The 15,196-nt window shown below is 53.2% G+C and overlaps 2 protein-coding genes and 1 pseudogene across 4 annotated transcripts in view; 2 read left to right on the top strand and 1 right to left on the bottom strand.

The window, feature by feature from the left end:
- Positions 1 to 6,214, top strand: part of LOC147368902 (uncharacterized) — a 76,243-nt gene extending 70,029 nt beyond the window's left edge. For both annotated transcript variants that reach the window (XM_086410371.1, XM_086410375.1), the window contains one exon: positions 5,514 to 6,214. Coding sequence is in view for 1 of the 2 variants with exons in the window: in XM_086410375.1 (XP_086266501.1) it covers positions 5,514 to 5,523 (10 nt within the window). In the remaining variant the exon portion in view is untranslated. The remainder of the gene's footprint in view (positions 1 to 5,513) is intronic.
- Positions 1,195 to 8,272, bottom strand: IRF1 (interferon regulatory factor 1). Of its 2 annotated transcripts, XM_086410367.1 has the most exons (10): positions 8,050 to 8,272; positions 6,922 to 7,013; positions 5,545 to 5,644; positions 4,572 to 4,748; positions 4,399 to 4,448; positions 4,159 to 4,291; positions 3,845 to 3,967; positions 3,488 to 3,537; positions 2,498 to 2,633; positions 1,195 to 2,183 (listed from the first exon to the last, which is right to left on the bottom strand). In XM_086410367.1, exons 2-10 carry the CDS (start codon positions 7,006 to 7,008, stop codon positions 2,071 to 2,073), a joined length of 969 nt encoding a protein of 322 aa, XP_086266493.1. In that variant the 5' UTR covers positions 7,009 to 7,013; positions 8,050 to 8,272; the 3' UTR covers positions 1,195 to 2,070. The 2 variants fall into 2 exon arrangements, with proteins under 2 accessions (XP_086266493.1, XP_086266494.1); XM_086410368.1 differs by lacking the exon at positions 2,498 to 2,633.
- A 5,341-nt stretch (positions 8,273 to 13,613) lies between these two features.
- Positions 13,614 to 14,664, top strand: LOC147368900 (uncharacterized; annotated as a pseudogene).
- Positions 14,665 to 15,196: the final 532 nt, after the last annotated feature.

The raw sequence follows: 15,196 nt of genomic DNA, 5'->3' as shown, positions 1-15,196 counted from the left end.
AGAGCCAGCCTGCAGAGAGAAATGAGAAAAGCCCATTTCCAGACCTCTGACTCTTCACTCTGACTTGGTCCTTCATTGCCTTGTATCAGTGATTCCCAACCTGCAGATTTCAGAAACACTGTCCTGATTCTTCAGATTCTGTGTGTGTTAGCCTAGCCAGAACCCTGAAAAGATGTGGAATAAGGATGTCTGCTTCATGTAAGTTTATCCAAGGTTTTCCTAACACATTTGTGCATGGAGCTGTTTCATAGTACACTGCAGGGCTGATTTTCAGCACCAGTTTTTATTGGCTGTCAAAACAGTAAAATACTTTTGAACAGTCAGGTGAATAGTCCCAAGCCCCAGTCCCCAGTGTCCTCCAGCCACCCCAGCCCCTCCCCCTCAAATCTGCTCCCAATCCAGTATCTACCTGTACTATTCAATATGGTAGCCACTGGCCATGTGTGGCTTTTTGAATTTTAACTAATTAAATGAAACTTTAAAAACCCAGGGAAATCCCTGGTGTCCAGTGATTAGGACTCCAGACTTCCACTGCAGGGGGCATCCGTTCTATCCTGGGTCCAGGAACCAAGATCTTGCATGTGAGCAGCACAGCCAAAAAAAAATTTTTTTAATCCAGTTCCTCCATTGTACTGGTCACATTTCAAGTGTTTGATTTAGCACACGTGACTACACCACTACCTATTGTAGTGGACAGCGCAGACAGAGAACATTCCCATCACTGCAGAAAACAGACAGCAAGTTATGTTATGCTCAGCATGGAAGGCCTCAGGGATCTTTATGGGGCTGGGGTCTGTTCTGATGGTGACCATGCTGTGCCAACTGATACCTTTGTGAAGTAGCACCTGAGTACACTTGCATTTGAGTTTATAGCAAAACATTGGAGTTTATGGCACATTCATCAGAAGAACTCAAAACCTAACACTCCTTGGGCCCCAGGCCCCAAGTCAACTCATAGCTCTACCTATACAGCCAAGGGCAATGACTGTATTTACATGAACATATCCCTGTGGCACAACTGTCCTTTCTCCTGCCCTCTTCTCCATGACCACAGCTGAAAGGATTTCACAAAAGGTGTGTTACCACTCATCCCAAAGGTAAGCTCAGGCAAGATGCCAACAATGAATCCATCAGAATGTATCTATAAAAAGTAAAATCACCTATGATTTATCTCTAAATAAAAGGCCACAACCCTTATAAACAATACAATTTTTATAAAAAGACAAATGTACATATTTACATACATGTACATGTGTGGTCACACATGACTTAGTGGTCAGATGATACTTCCAATTTTAAATCACACCAAGGCGCTCACGCCTGCCTCCCTGGGCCTGCTGGGGGCTGCCGGGGCCTGCCTGAGGGGGCATGTGGGTGCAGGGCAAGGCACAGTATAAATAAATGCAAATGCCAAGAGCTTGGGAAAACGTTAGTGTACACCTCTGATCAGAAATGTGGCAAGGTCCACAAGAAAAAGTGCCAGGTTTTTTCACAAGCCCCTCAGCCTAGGCAGGGAGCAGGGCAGAGCTCCTCTGAGGCAGAGGGGGCACTGTCCCACAGGGACCCCATTCTTCCTTCACATTTCACTGGCGTTGGAACAGTCCCCAGGGCTCATCTAGGAAGGGAGGCGGTTATTTTGGAAACAGGATTCACTTAGTGCAATTGTCTCTTAGTGCAGAGCCAGCCCTGGAGGTGGTGCCATGTTTTCTGAGGTCACTGGTCCGTTCTCTCGGGCCAGCTCAGGAATAGCAAAACCCTCTCCAGGCAGTGGGGCTCCAAGGGGAAAGCTGGAGGCTGACTCCTGTCTGAGACTGCCACCTGACACACCAGTCTCAGAACTCCATCTTCCCCGGAGGCAGGGCCAGCTTCACCCCACAAGATGAGTCCAGACCCTGCCCTGCCGGACTGCAAGAGGCCGCTGTCCCGAGGCGGAAAGACCCATCCTTGGTCAGCAGTGGGGTCACACTTCATCATATCAAGGGGCCGCAGCATTCCTGCTTCTTTGCACCACAGCCACCATGATGCCAGGCCCTGTCGCCTAAAGGAGTCAAAGGGGGTCAGGGGGCCCATCTATGGTGCGCAAGGAATGGCCTGGATGGAGGGCAGCCTGACTGGGGTGAGCAGGCTGTCCAACCAGCTGGGATCCATGTTCTTCATATCTGAAGATATCAGGCCAATATAACCTAGAAGATATAAAGAAGGTTGTGTGAGGACTGGGGGGTGAGGAGGCAGGTGTGTTCCCCAACCCCACCAACCCTCCAGCCCATTCCTGGAAGGCACAGACACAGCAGCTCCTGCTGTCGACCCCTCGGCAGCCTCATCTTAGGCAAACCTGAGGGCCTGGGAGCCACAGCCAGTCTGCAAGCTGTCTGTACCCAGATGGATTTAAGAAGAACGCTTCACCTCTGCTGCTATCTCGTCCTGCCCCCAAGTCTCCCCCACCACCTCCATGGGTTTCCCATCTTTGAGAAACCATATGGATCCAGGGTCTTCTTACCCCCAGGGCTGTCAACTTCTGGCTCCTCCTTGCAACTGAACTCTCCATAGACAGAGGTGGGCTGGGCCCCAGGTTCATTAAGCAGATACCCCTTCCCATCCACGCTTGTCTGCTGCCACCCTGTTTGCTCCAAGAGCTGGGGACAGATAAATAAGAAGCCATCAGGTCACTTCCAGTACAGACTCACCCTCTGGCCCTGCCCCCAGTGAGCCAAAGCTTCTCAGCCAGGATCAGGTCCTTGGCTATTTTCATATTCTCAGACGGATACATATGTGGAGTGCAGTTAGGATAAAGGCCTGGAGGTGAGGGTCTGCCCTGGGACCCTGGGCTAACATCCCCACATCTACCTTCTGGCATAGAATCTCCAAGATCTCCCTCTCTAAAGGGTAAGGACATATCAACTGGGAGGGTGGCTTACAGCAATGGTTAACATGCTAAGAAAAGATGCCTTGAAATTTCAGCTAGAGATAGGGAATTATGCCCATATCTCCATTTTCTGTGCTGAAGGAACACAGCCTGGGTACAGCTACTACAAAAACTTTTTTGTATTTATTTTAAAAACTGAAGCAGAAAAAAACCTGGAGAATAATTTGCTTAAAAAAAAAAAAAGCCATCATGTTATAGATCCCAAAGGGTGATTATTGAAACCTGATGTGCATTTCCCAAACTAACAGGACTGGGGCGTGTTGGGGCGGAGGACGCGGGCCAGGGACCCAGCACTGATAGGAGCTGAGTCAGAGCTATCTGAGGCCTGCTTTAGGACAGCATGTCAGAAACCCAGCCTCCCTCCTCCCCTCATTCCCACAGTGTTTCTTTCCCATCAGCCAAAAAGGTCAGTGGTCCCCAACCATATGGACGTGACACCTGTTGGACTATGCAAGCCAGCAGGTCACAACAGCAGCAGCAGCTGCCTACCCTCCAGTTTGGAAGCCCTCACTGAGAAGGAGCCACCTCTAAAGGGCACCAAAGGAGGAAGGAAGGGGCTTTTACCTTCATGATGTCCTCAGTTAATTTCCCTTCCTCGTCCTCATCTGTTGCAGCTGTGGATGGGGAACAGCAGAGAGGTTAGCTGAGGTCAGCCAGGCTCACCCTGAAGTGCTAGCCCACCCGGTCCCCCTGCCCCTTCCCACACGCGCACACACACACTGGCCTCCCAGCAGATGTCTGCCTGCCATGAAGATCACAGAGGAAAACGCTGTCCCGGTGACTCAGCCTCTTGAACCCTGAAGCCACACCTCTTCCCACCTCTTCCCTCTCCTCTCCAGCCCACCAGTCAGCTCAGTGCCAAGTGGAGTTCCAACCCCTCCTTGGACCCCAACAGGAAGGCCAGGCCCCAGAAGCACGAACCTTCAGAGGTGGAGGGCATGGGCGACACCTGAAAGTTGTACAGGTCGCTGGTGCTGTCTGGCACAATTTCCACCGGAATGGACCAGTTAGGGAGAGTGCTACTGACGCCACACGGTGACAGCGCTTCAGGACAACAGAAACCGAGGGTCAGAGCTGTGTGCTGTCTTAGTTTGCCAGGATACCCAGCACCCCCCGCCCCCACTCATAGCCTGCTCCAACAGGCCACCACCCACAAGCTCAGTGCCTGCTAGATCCAAGAGCAAGAGCCTTCCCACCAGTCTACACGGTCCCCTGACAGACCCAGCCCTCCTCACCTGGAGTGAGAGTCCGTTCGATGTCCAGGTCCTGCCCCATGTAGCTGCGAACTGTGTAGTTGCTGTGGTCATCAGGCAGGGTGGAGCTACTGAGTCCATCAGAGAAGGTATCGGGGCTGTATTCCCCATATGGCTGTAGAAGGAGAAAGACGCTTAGGCCCAGGCTTGCGGTGGCACTCCTTTCACTACCCACCCTGACCCTCAGGAGACCAAAGGCTAAGTGCTTAGGATCACACTCACCTTCTTCTTGGCCTTGCTCCTAGCGTCTCGGCTGGACTTGGACTTTCTCTCTGTGGGGCAGACAGGCTGTCAGCCCAGCCCTGGTAGAGGCAAGCATGCCGGCCCCAGCTGCCCTTCCTCCTCCTTCCCTCTCTCCCTGAGGGCTTCCCCAGGACCCAGAGCCCTTTGGGTACCTTTCCTCTGGCTCTTGGTGAGGGGTGGGAGCATCCGGTACACCCTCACAGCTGAACTGCCCTTGTTCCTGCTCTGGTCCTTCACCTCCTCAATATCTGGCAGCGAGTTCATGGCGCAGCGAAAGTTGGCCTTCCAGGTCTTGGGATCTGGCTCCTTTTCCCCTGCTTTGTATCGGCCTAGTGGGCAGGAAAGGTGGAGAGGATCATCAGGGCTCTAGGTGGGAATCCTCATTTGTGCCCTGGCTCGGAAGGACAAAGACAAGAGTACCCCTAAAGCTTGCATGCTGCCAGAGATCCACAATGATCAAACCAGCAGGTATTCCTGGATGACACTGGTGCAGGCCCTGGGCTTCTCAAATGCCCAGACTTGGGCATTTGATACACCCAGCAAGCCTCTGGGAAAGGCCTACCCAGAAGCACTAGAGAGCCCAAGCCCAAAGTGCTATCTTTGTCCCAGATCAAGGCAGTCTCTCTTTGGCTGTCAGCAGCCAGAATGAAGGGACTGGTGCTTGTCTGATAGTTCCAAACATGGGAGAGGACACAGAGTAGGCAACAAAGAATATTTACTGATAGGTGGACTGAGTGGTCCAAGATGGGCCAAGAGCCCCTTCCTGGAAGGATAAAAGGAGGCTGCCAACCAGATGGGCCCATGACCATTAGTCAACATCAAGAAAAAGGAAGGCCTGGATCTTTTTCAGTGTCCATGCTTGCCACTGCTTTTGCCAGGAAGAACTTTAATTCAGCCACAAACTCCATGAAGCCATACTTTTAAAGATTTTGGCTTTATAAATTCCTTTGTGAACTTGCTGAAATGATGAACCTCTCCCCCAAAACAAAGACCTGCTCCCTGCCCACCCTGAATTATATACATCTCAGGGAACTCAGAGACCCCAGTGAAGATCCTCTGTGTTAACAGAAGTGCCTCCCTTTCTCTCTTTCCAGCTCCTCTTAAGCTAGAGTCCAGCACACTCACCTGTGTGAATGGCCCAGCTCCGAAACAGACAGGCATCCTTGTTGATATCCCAGCCATGCTTCGCAGCGTGCTTCCATGGGATCTGGAAGATCATCTCCTCCTATACAGCACACAAGCACATGTACACACAAAGCTGTGTCAGCTCAGAGACCGCAGGTTTTTGGCCTTAATCTGCCCAGCCCCCCAGGTCTGGGAAAAGACTGACTTCCCTTTTTCACCCTGACATCTGGCTGGGGTTGACCCATCCCGACAATGGCCTAAACAGACTGGTCCATCCCTCTGGATCTCTGAAAAGAGGCTCTGGGTTCTGATGAGCTATGGCATCATCAGGTCAGCAAAGACCTCCTTCTGCTCATTACAGATGTGCTAGGACCCATACAGAGGACCCCTGGATGCTTCTCTCTGGCTTGTCAGCACCAACATGGAAGTGAGAACTCAGTCCATTATATGGGGCTTCTCAGAACAACTGTGAGCACTGGCTCCTACAAAGGGGGTTCTGGTCATATACCTGCAGGAGCCCAGGACCAGACTTGGATGATGACTACCTGTGTGACCCTGGCATTGACACTGTACTTCTTTATCCCTCACTAGTTTCCATGAAATGGGGGGAAAAAAAACCAACAACAACCCAGTAACAAATATAAAAGCTAAGGTCCCACTGTTCTCATTACTGGTGGTTCACAGTATGGATTTTTGAGTCAGGTTGCTCAGGTTTAAATGTGTGCTCTCATAATCTACCTCTCAGTGCCTGTTTCCTCATCTGAAAATGGAGATACTGGTAAAATCTTCCTCGCATGGCTACTTTGAGGATTAAATGACACAGTGTAAGTAACATACTTAACATGGTGCCATGCTCACTCCTAGTAAGTGAGCATAGTAAGCATTAGCTATTATTAGTAGTACTACTAAGCCTTCAGGGTCTGTTCTTTTTTGCAACAGCAAGAGACCTCTTGGGTCTAGACAACTGGTGCAAGGTTAATTCTTGGGTCACCTGCTGGGTCAGCCACCTCTTCCTGCCAGCAGTGCCCACTTCTCTGTCTCCTATCTGCCCAAGTGGAGCCCTCTAGAAGGCTGTGTGTGCCTGTAGAGGTCTCCCTCAGTACAGGCCAGAACTCTGGCTCTGCAGATGCTGGGAGAATCTTGCTGCTGGAAAACTGTCAGGTGGATGCCCCATGTATACCTCAAGAAGGGAGGTGGGCAGAAGGCAGCCAGTGGGGCCCTGCCTGGGCTGGGTCTTATACACTCCCTGCAGGATCCACTGGGAAATACATCTACCTACTCCCTATCACTTTCCTTTTTGAACTGCATCTGAAGCTTTGGACCCCTGAAGAACATAGGTTAAAACAGTGGCAGAAAAATCCAAAGAGTAACACTCACTTTATTAATCCAGATCAGCCCTGGGATTTGGTTGGAATTAATCTGCATCTCTAGCCAAGGTCTCATGCGCATCCGAGTGATGGGCATGTTGGCTGTGAAAAGAAGACAGAAGGCTCCTGTTTGGAGTCTGTTGAGCACTCCCTGGCCACTACCCAGCCCCACCCCAGGTCATTCAGTTACCCTCCCCTGCCCTCCTCTAGATACCAAGTACTACAATCATGCAGAAGGGGACTTTCTAATAAAACCTCCCTCCAAATCTTTTCAGCATCTTGAGCAACACACTCCTTCCCTCAGCCCCTCCTAGACAGTCTTGGGAGGAGACAGACATGCCAAGTGATACTTTCAAGATTTATGTTAAGGAAAAGAGAGAAAACACACAGATATCTAAATACTAGAACTTTTCTCCCCAAATTCAAATTATTTGGGAAGAGAGGGGCTTCTTTTGCTTGATGCCAAGAAAATTCCCTGTTTGAGTTGGTTGTCACTAGCCGTGCACCTTCCCTAATGGACAGTCACCCTGCATCCTCGTCACCACTACCCCCCAATCTATCTATGCCTCCCTGACAGCCACAGTGCCAAGGCCCGTACGCTAACAATTTCGCCCTGGTTGCCCTCCGTGGGCAAAGTGGCCCAAAGAACACCTGTGGCGCCTCTTCCCGCGGTCCCGGGAGGTCCTCCAACCACCCAGCGCAGCCGGCCCCAGCCCCGCCACCTGCAGAGATAGCCTGAAACCTGGGGGCTGGGCCTGAGCTGGAACCGCCGAAAAGCCAGCGCAGGGAGCAAAGGGCGCCCACGCGCTGATATACAGTCGAATCCCCCGCACAGCCCTTGGATGCGTGCAACCAACACAGAGGGCCACCCAGAGGCCGCCAGCGGCTTCGCGCACAGGTCTGCGACAGCGGCCAGGCACGGGCAACCTCGGCGGGGTGGGCGGTCCACGCCGCTACTCGCCCTCCCCGCGGAGCTGCTTGCGGCTCCTCCAGCGCCCTCCCGAGCCCGCGCGGGGGCCCAGGCAACGCCGCGCGCCCGTCACTCTCCCGGCAAGGGTTTTCGTCCCCCACTTCCTGGTGCCCCGAGCGCGCCTTTGTCCGATGCCACCGTTGCCCCCTGCGGCGAAGGCGAGCTCACCTCGACAGCAAGCGCTACCCGACGGCAGCAACCGAGGATCCCGGCGAGGACTGCTTTTGCGGGCGCTAGGAGCGCGATTCAAGTGGGAACAGGGAGAAGGCAGAGGATGCCCAGGTGGCGGAGCCGCTGGTCACGGCTGGCCTTGACTTGGCACGGCTCTCGCTGGCCTCTGCTAGCCCGACTTGGGCGCACGTCCTGCCTCGACGAAGGAGTGGCGCGCTCTGCCTGAACCGCGGCGCCGCGGAGAATCTAAACACTTAGCGGGATTCCCCCAGCCCGGGCCGGGCCCCGCCTCCTAAAGAGCCGAGAGGACGCCCATTGGCCAGCGCCGCCTCATCATTTCGGGGAAATCAGGCTGTTGTAGAGCTAGCGGCTAAGGGGAAGTACAGGGCGGCTGCCCCTCCCCACCCCCTCCGGCCTGGCGCCGCCGCCCCGGGGCGACCGCGGGCCCGCCCCGCCGGCTCCCACTCCACCCCCATACCAGCGCACCCGGGAGAAAGCGCTCCTGGAAAGTCGAACGCCCCCGGCCCGCAGTTGCTCCCCTCTCTCGGCGCTCACCCAGCCTGCTAGCTCCTGAGGCCATCTCCTTGCCCTTCTTTCCTGGGGATGCCCCGGGATCTCTGTCTTCCCAGCCCCGGTGAGGGGGTCAGCCCGGCACCTGCCGTCCTCTTCAGAGTGGACGCGAGGATTGAGTCCTTGAAAACCAACCTGCTTCCTCAAGCCCGTTAATGAGTGTCAAGCAGGGAGGGTTTCAGCCTTCAAACCTTAGAGGGGTGGCCCACCTCCGGGGGGTTCACCTTCCCCGGGGAAGTGAAGGAAAGCCTACCCTGCGTGGGGCTGCCAAGACGAGAAGAAATCCCAGTTTGGCAGCTGTAGTTTCCTCAACTCCAAAACAGTAGCCCTACTTTGCTGCTTTACCGTGACAGAGAGAGGATGTCTGTGAAACATCATGCCCTACTTGGGCAGCAGATGATGCGTGGTTTTCGAGGCCCCTGCCAGAGTCTGTGACCAGGGAGAGACCTCTTCCGCTTCTCCATCTACATCCTTGGGACTGCCCCACTGCTGGCCTTAGGGAAGGAGAGAAGGGTTTCAGAGAAGCCAGGACTGCTGAGTTGCGGTGGGGGTGGGGTAGCCTTGGTTCCTCCTAGCACTCCTGCCTTAGGCCACCTCCACAGACTCCCTTGGCCCTCTCATGACAGTCTTCCCTGGCAGCACGGGTTTAGTTTCTGGGGCCTCAGGGCTTGGTCCAGAGAGATTCTGGGCAAATGGGGGTAGTTGCTTACGTTGATCAAGGCCATGAGTCTAGCTAAAGGGTTGGGGAGCCCAGGTCCCAGGTGCTTTGGAAATGATAGCTATCGAACTCCTGTGCTTACAACTAGACCTTGCCCTACTTGTACACCTACAGGCCGGGTTGAATGTTCATTTTTCTCTCCAGAGCTCTGGCCAGCAGGCTTCTTTCTTCATCTCCCCAAAGCTGCTGACTCAGAAGTAAATCTCTCTTCCAGGTCAGGTTGGTGTGTCTTTCCTGTCATCCCAGCTCTCCCTCCATAGCAGCACCCAGCTGCTATAAACAGACACGTGGATGCACCATTCACCTGTCAGTCACACTACAGCTTTCCTCCCACAGAGGAAATGGATGGGTTAATCCAATTCTGGTACACCAGAATCTGATGCTGTGACTAAGGCCACACTTGGTTCCCAGGAAACCAGTAGGAATGGGTCAGAGCTGTCTCCCAGATACTGATGGGCGAGGGAGCTGAGAGGCAGAGAGACAGGAGAAACTGTGAGGAATGAGACTACCTGGGTGTTAAGCAGATGGAAGGTGCTGAGGCCCTGGAAGGGGGAGAAGGGTTGGGGTGCTTTAAATGACAGAAGGGAGTGGGAATGCTCTACAGAAACCAAGATCTTTGGAGCAAGAAGAGAAGAAAACAAGTGGCTCCTGAGTTGCTAAATCTGTTTTCTGTGCAGCAAATGAGTGCTTGTCCTACCCCTAGGAAACTGACATAGCTGCTGGAAAATGCAGAGTGACATTGACCTTGGGAAGGCAACAGGAGAGAGTAAAGTGTGCTTTAAAATAAAAATTTTAATTCATAATCATCTGTATGTATACATCTATAATGAGCGTCTTTCTGTGTCATGAAACGTACTTCTGCAATATCATTTGTAATGGGTATATATTATTCTACCATAAGGATAAATAAAAATTTACCCAATTAATCCCCTATTGTAGGACATTTAGGTTATTTCCATTTTTTCATAATACAGACAGCACTGTGTAGCTAAATCTTTGCACACACCAATCATTTTTTTGCTAAGGAGAAATTCCCCAGTGTTAGTATTTACCAGTGAAATTGTCATTTTACATTTTTGAAGTGATCTTTGCCTTTTTTTTTTTTAACTTTTAACTGTAGGGATTCTTTCATATTCTTGATGCTTATTATGATTGGGGGTGCTATACTCCAAATCAGTGAAATAAAAGCTAACCCCTGTTTAAGCATCTCACATTTTTATTGTAACTGTTCTTGATGAATCCAATTCTAAGATGCATCACACATTCCTTGGGAAGCTGGACAGATGCGTTTTGTCCTTTTTAGGTTTCTGTTAGTAATTCAGGGCTGGCCTTTCCACATTTCTGACTCAAAATACTCTTCTGTACTTCCAGCCATCCCCTTTGGGCAGGTGACCTCCAAAACCACACTGTGGCTGCCTTCTGGCTGCTCCCCTACAAACCTATCCACAGATTCCACACACAGCAAACAGAACTCTTGGCCTCCCCTTTCCACACTGCCCAGAGCAGATTTCTTCCTAGTTCCAGCTCCCTCTCTGATGAAGTCTTTCCCATCCTCCTCCCCTCTTGGCCTCACCTAGTCCTCTGGGTCTTTCTTCTGTACATCAAGTCCTGCTTTCACATTTGAGGATCAGACTCTTGTTGCCACAGCCTCCCCTTGGGACTGCCTCCCTTTCTGGCCTGCCCTCCAGGCACCTCTGCTCTAGGATTATTTCTGTAACTTTGATGATCTCCCTAACATTCAGGGTACACATGGGAGCTTTGTGAGTTCCCTTAGACTCCTCAGCCCCACATTCAATTCACTGCTGACTGTGGTCCCAAGCGTCCCATTCCAACCTTCTGTCCCACAACTCCCCTACCCTTGGACTATAGGGCCATGGAAAGAGAACACAGAATTTGAGTTGTGACGTTCCATTCTTGTGCTTTTTGCCACTTTGCTGTGTGACCTCAGGCAAGTTACTGTCCTCTGGATCTCAGTTTTCTCATCTGTAAAATAGAAGCACTCTCTGCACATCTGTCCTAATTGTTACAAAGATGAAAGAAATTATATAGACTATCAAACTCCTTTCTCAAGTGTAAGACATTAGTCAAATGACATGTATTCACAGTAATGCATGAACCTTTCACTGTATTTCCATTCTCTGAACACACTTTGTATTTTTCCCCTGTCTTTGCTCTTTCCATTTGCTCCTCATCCCTGACTTCCTAGGATACTTAGCATCACTCACCTTACCTGCTGCTCCCCCACTCCCCCCACTTCAATTTCAGTCTCTGTTTTAAGGCCCAGAGCAAATGCCTGGTCTTCTATGAAGCACCTCCAAAGCAGCCAACCAGAAATCCTTCCCCTCCTCAAAACCCCCTAGCCCTCAACTTTCGTGTTGTCTTTTCTCTTCTACTTATCACCTTCTGGGTGGTGACTTTCTGTAGAACAAAGTCTGCATTTGTTGTTTTGTTTTTTTTTTAACCACCCGAACATTATGCAAGATCTTAGTTCCCAGGGATCAAACCCATGCCCCCTGCAGTGGAAGTGCAGAGTCTTAACCACTGGACCACCAGGGAAGTCCCAAAGTCTGTGGTTTTTCTGCAAGAGACCTGAGGGTTTTCTGCAGGGTTCCTCACATTGCAGCTGGAGTTAGCTCCGGAGCAGGGTCTCATTCAAGGATACCTTCCATCTATACCGTCACTCAATAAGGGTACATTTATTGCAGTTGTTCTGTATTAGGGTCTGGAGTTTTCTGGGCTGCCAGATGAGGCTGACTGGCTGGCAGAGCCACCTTTGAGATGGCCTCTGCAATCAGGCTGCTGAAGGCAAGATCACTTCTCTGGAAACCTTTTCCTTGATGGACCAAATCATGCCCCCAGTCCCCTCCCTCAGGCTCTCCGAGGCTCTCAGTGTTCACCACCCCCGGTGGGTTCTAGTTAGTCCTAAAGTACAGGACCCAGCAAGGCTTTAAGTAGGTTTTTGAGAGTAATGCAGTCCTGAGCCCCTGTAGGGCCTGCTACCCAGAGAAGAGGGCACAGTCCCCAAAGCAGATGAAACCCAGCAGGTGTTTCACCCCCCAGGTCCAGAGGGAGGGCTATCTTAGATGCTAAAAGTCCATCCCAGCCATCATCTATTTTCACAGCAACTTGGAAGCAGGGCAGTCCTAAACTATGAAGTGCAGAACACAAAGTCAGGCATAAAATAATCTAAAAGCAACCCAAAGCTTTAAGATAGAATCTAGGCATCATCACCCTAGCTGAAATGAGCCTAATTGGAGATGAAGAAAGTCGTTTCTTAATTCATTCAACAAATATGAATGGCACTCCTGCTCTGGGTCAATTACAGGTTTGGCCCTGGGGATGTGCTCAGGCACGAGACTAGCCCCTCCCCTCTCACAACTCAGGCAAAAATGGTGTATGACACAGCAGAATAAACGTTGTGCTGTTATAAAAATCCTAAACGCAGAGTGGGAGGCTGCAGCTGACTGGGAAAGCACTAGGGGTCTGGCGATGTAAGAGTGGGCCGAGGATTGCTCCAGCGCTCCGGACCGGAACCCCGGAGGGGGAGCGGGTGTCAGTGTGGGCTGCCACTGATGCCCTCTGCAGTTTCATTTCTTATAAACACCGCGTTGGGAGGAAAAGCAGCCTCGGCACTCCAACCACCCCAAGGGGCCCCGAGGCGGGGCTGAAGCTCTGTGGCCACCCGGAGTGGGGCTGGATGGGACCAGCACCCTCCTCCACCCTTCCTACTCCCACTCCACCCCCGCCAATGGGTCTTGCACCACGGCCAGCGCCCCTGGCAGGCTTCTTGGCCTTGCTGGGGGCAACAGCACCCCTACTTCGTCCTGGGTAATCGAGTCCCGGTGTAGAGCCCCTCGCCCTAGGTGACCCAAGTTCGCCCTTCCCGGGGTCTGAGATGGGTGTGTTTTTGGAGGGGAGGGGGCGCAAGCTCTTCCGGCCAACTTCCACATTCCTGCTCAGCCCAGGCTGGGGGTGAGTTGGGGTGAGCGGCCGGCTCTGGGCTGGCCGGCTTCCTGGAAAGGGAGGGAGAGAAGGAGAAAAGCAAAGCCTCCAGTCCTCGCGGCCCGGGTGGCGGCCTGGGACCGCCCCTCCCCCTCCGCAGCTGGCTGCCCCGCCCGTGCCAGGCAGCTCACCTGCCGGCAGCCGGCCGGGGCACTTCCTCCTTCGCCCAGCCTCCCGCTGCGCGCCACAGGTTTGCAGCCAGCTTCTCAGCTACAGGCTGTGTGATCTCGGGCAAGTTGCCAAACTGCTCTGTGCCCGCCGCCCGCCCCCCCCCCCCCCAAACGATGAAGGGGTGCAGAGTCTTGGCACAGAGCTCTTTGAAAACGCCCCTGGCCTTCCTTCTTACCCCCCCTGCGCCCCTCCCCTGGTTTGGCAGACGCACAGTAGGCGCACACAAATGGCGCCCACCTCTACATTGTTGTAGGGGTGGCTGTGCTGCTTGCCACCCCTCGCTGGGCACTCCGCCATCGGATGTAACCTAAACGATCGGGTTAGAATTGCAGCTTTCCCGCGGGCGGTGCTGAGCCGCTGGGGACGATACCCTCAGGGGGTGGGCGCCGAGCGCAGCCCTGGCACTCAGAAGGGGCCCCCACCTCCGCCTCCACCCCGTCGACCGGGAGGGGCTGCTCCGGCCGCCCAGTTCTGACCCAGCCCCTGGCGCAGTTCCCAGTTGCCAGCTCCCGGCTGGCGCGGGGGGGCGGGGCCTGGGTTTCGGTTTCTTGCAAACTCGGCGGCGACAGGGAAATCGAGGAGTTTCCGGGAACCTCGCCGGGAGCGCAGAGGCTCGCGAGCTGCGGATGCGGGAGAAGGAGGGGGACGGGCGGGTGTCCAGTGTCGGGGGCCGGTGGCCCTCTGGAAGTTCCAGCGGGAGCCGGGGAAAACCAGCCTTGGAAAAGCCCCACCTGCATGCACCTGCCCCCAGCCTCCTCCCGGGTGGCGTTCGTTCCTAAGGGAGCGTGGTGCTGTGTGGATGCTGGCTATATTTGCATGTGAGGAGCGTATGCAGGCTGGAGGAGTCAGGAATGTGGAGGCCCCCCTCAAAGGGCCGAGGTCCCCAATTTTAACACTGGCTTGTTGTATTGTCTTCATAACTCTTATCATTGTCTTCATAGCACTTATCACTGCTGAAATTATCCTTTGTGTGCATGTGTTGGAGGATTCCTCCTACCTATCTTGAAGCCCCTTGAGGGTGTGGCCCTGCCTGCCTAGTCCAGCCTGCTAGGTCCTGAGAGCCTCCAATGGGCCTAACACAAGAAGGATGTCCGGTGAGTGCTTATTGAATGCATGAAGAAATGGAATGAATTAGAGGCATTTAGGGTGGCCCCTGTGGCCTTCTGAGCTGCTCCCAGGGGACCTCTGGGCCCCCAGCTGTTCTTGTGCCCTAACCTGGTCAGGTCAAGCTGATGCCCCCAGCTGAAGGAAGCCCCACTCTGTACAAGAGGCCTCAGCCTCCTTGGGAGGGAGTCCCCTGTGACTTCCAGAGAACTGCCTTCCAGATGGGGTGGCTGGGCAGTGAGCATACTGTCGTCATCACAGAGGAATGCTGGCTGTGGGGGTCAGCCACTTCCTTCCCTCCCCAGGGCTTGCAGCTCAGGCCAGGGATAATTGGCGGTTGGGCCTGTATCTGAGCCAAGGAGGCTGGGAGTTTGGGATGGTGCGGCAGAGTCTAACACCCTACCTTGACCTCTTCAGACCAAAGTCATGCCTGCGGTTAAGGTGGGCTATGCACACATATTTCTTAAATCCTTGCTTTGGAGCTCCTGCATAAAGATCTCCTTGCTTGTAGCCTTGAGAACATGGCTCTTGGAAAGACAAATCAAACAGGTAGAGCTCCCTGAGTCCAGAGAAGCTGAG

Source organism: Bos grunniens, chromosome 7, assembly GCF_055505025.1.
Source record: "Bos grunniens cultivar Pamir isolate PY7600 chromosome 7, Bosgru_T2T1.0, whole genome shotgun sequence".
NCBI lineage: Eukaryota > Metazoa > Chordata > Mammalia > Artiodactyla > Bovidae > Bos > Bos grunniens.
The sequence above is the reverse complement of the archived record's forward strand: the minus strand, read 5'-3'. Positions and strand labels throughout refer to the sequence as shown.

Coding starts and splice junctions, on each gene's coding strand:
- IRF1 (XM_086410367.1), bottom strand. CDS start 7,008: ATGCCCATCACTCGGATGCGCATGAGACCTTGGCTAGAGATGCAGATT. Junction 4,749..5,544: donor GAGCTGGGCCATTCACACAG/GTGAGTGTGCTG, acceptor CCTGCCCACTAG/GCCGATACAAAGCAGGGGAA. Junction 3,968..4,158: donor CGAACGGACTCTCACTCCAG/GTGAGGAGGGCT, acceptor GTTGTCCTGAAG/CGCTGTCACCGTGTGGCGTC.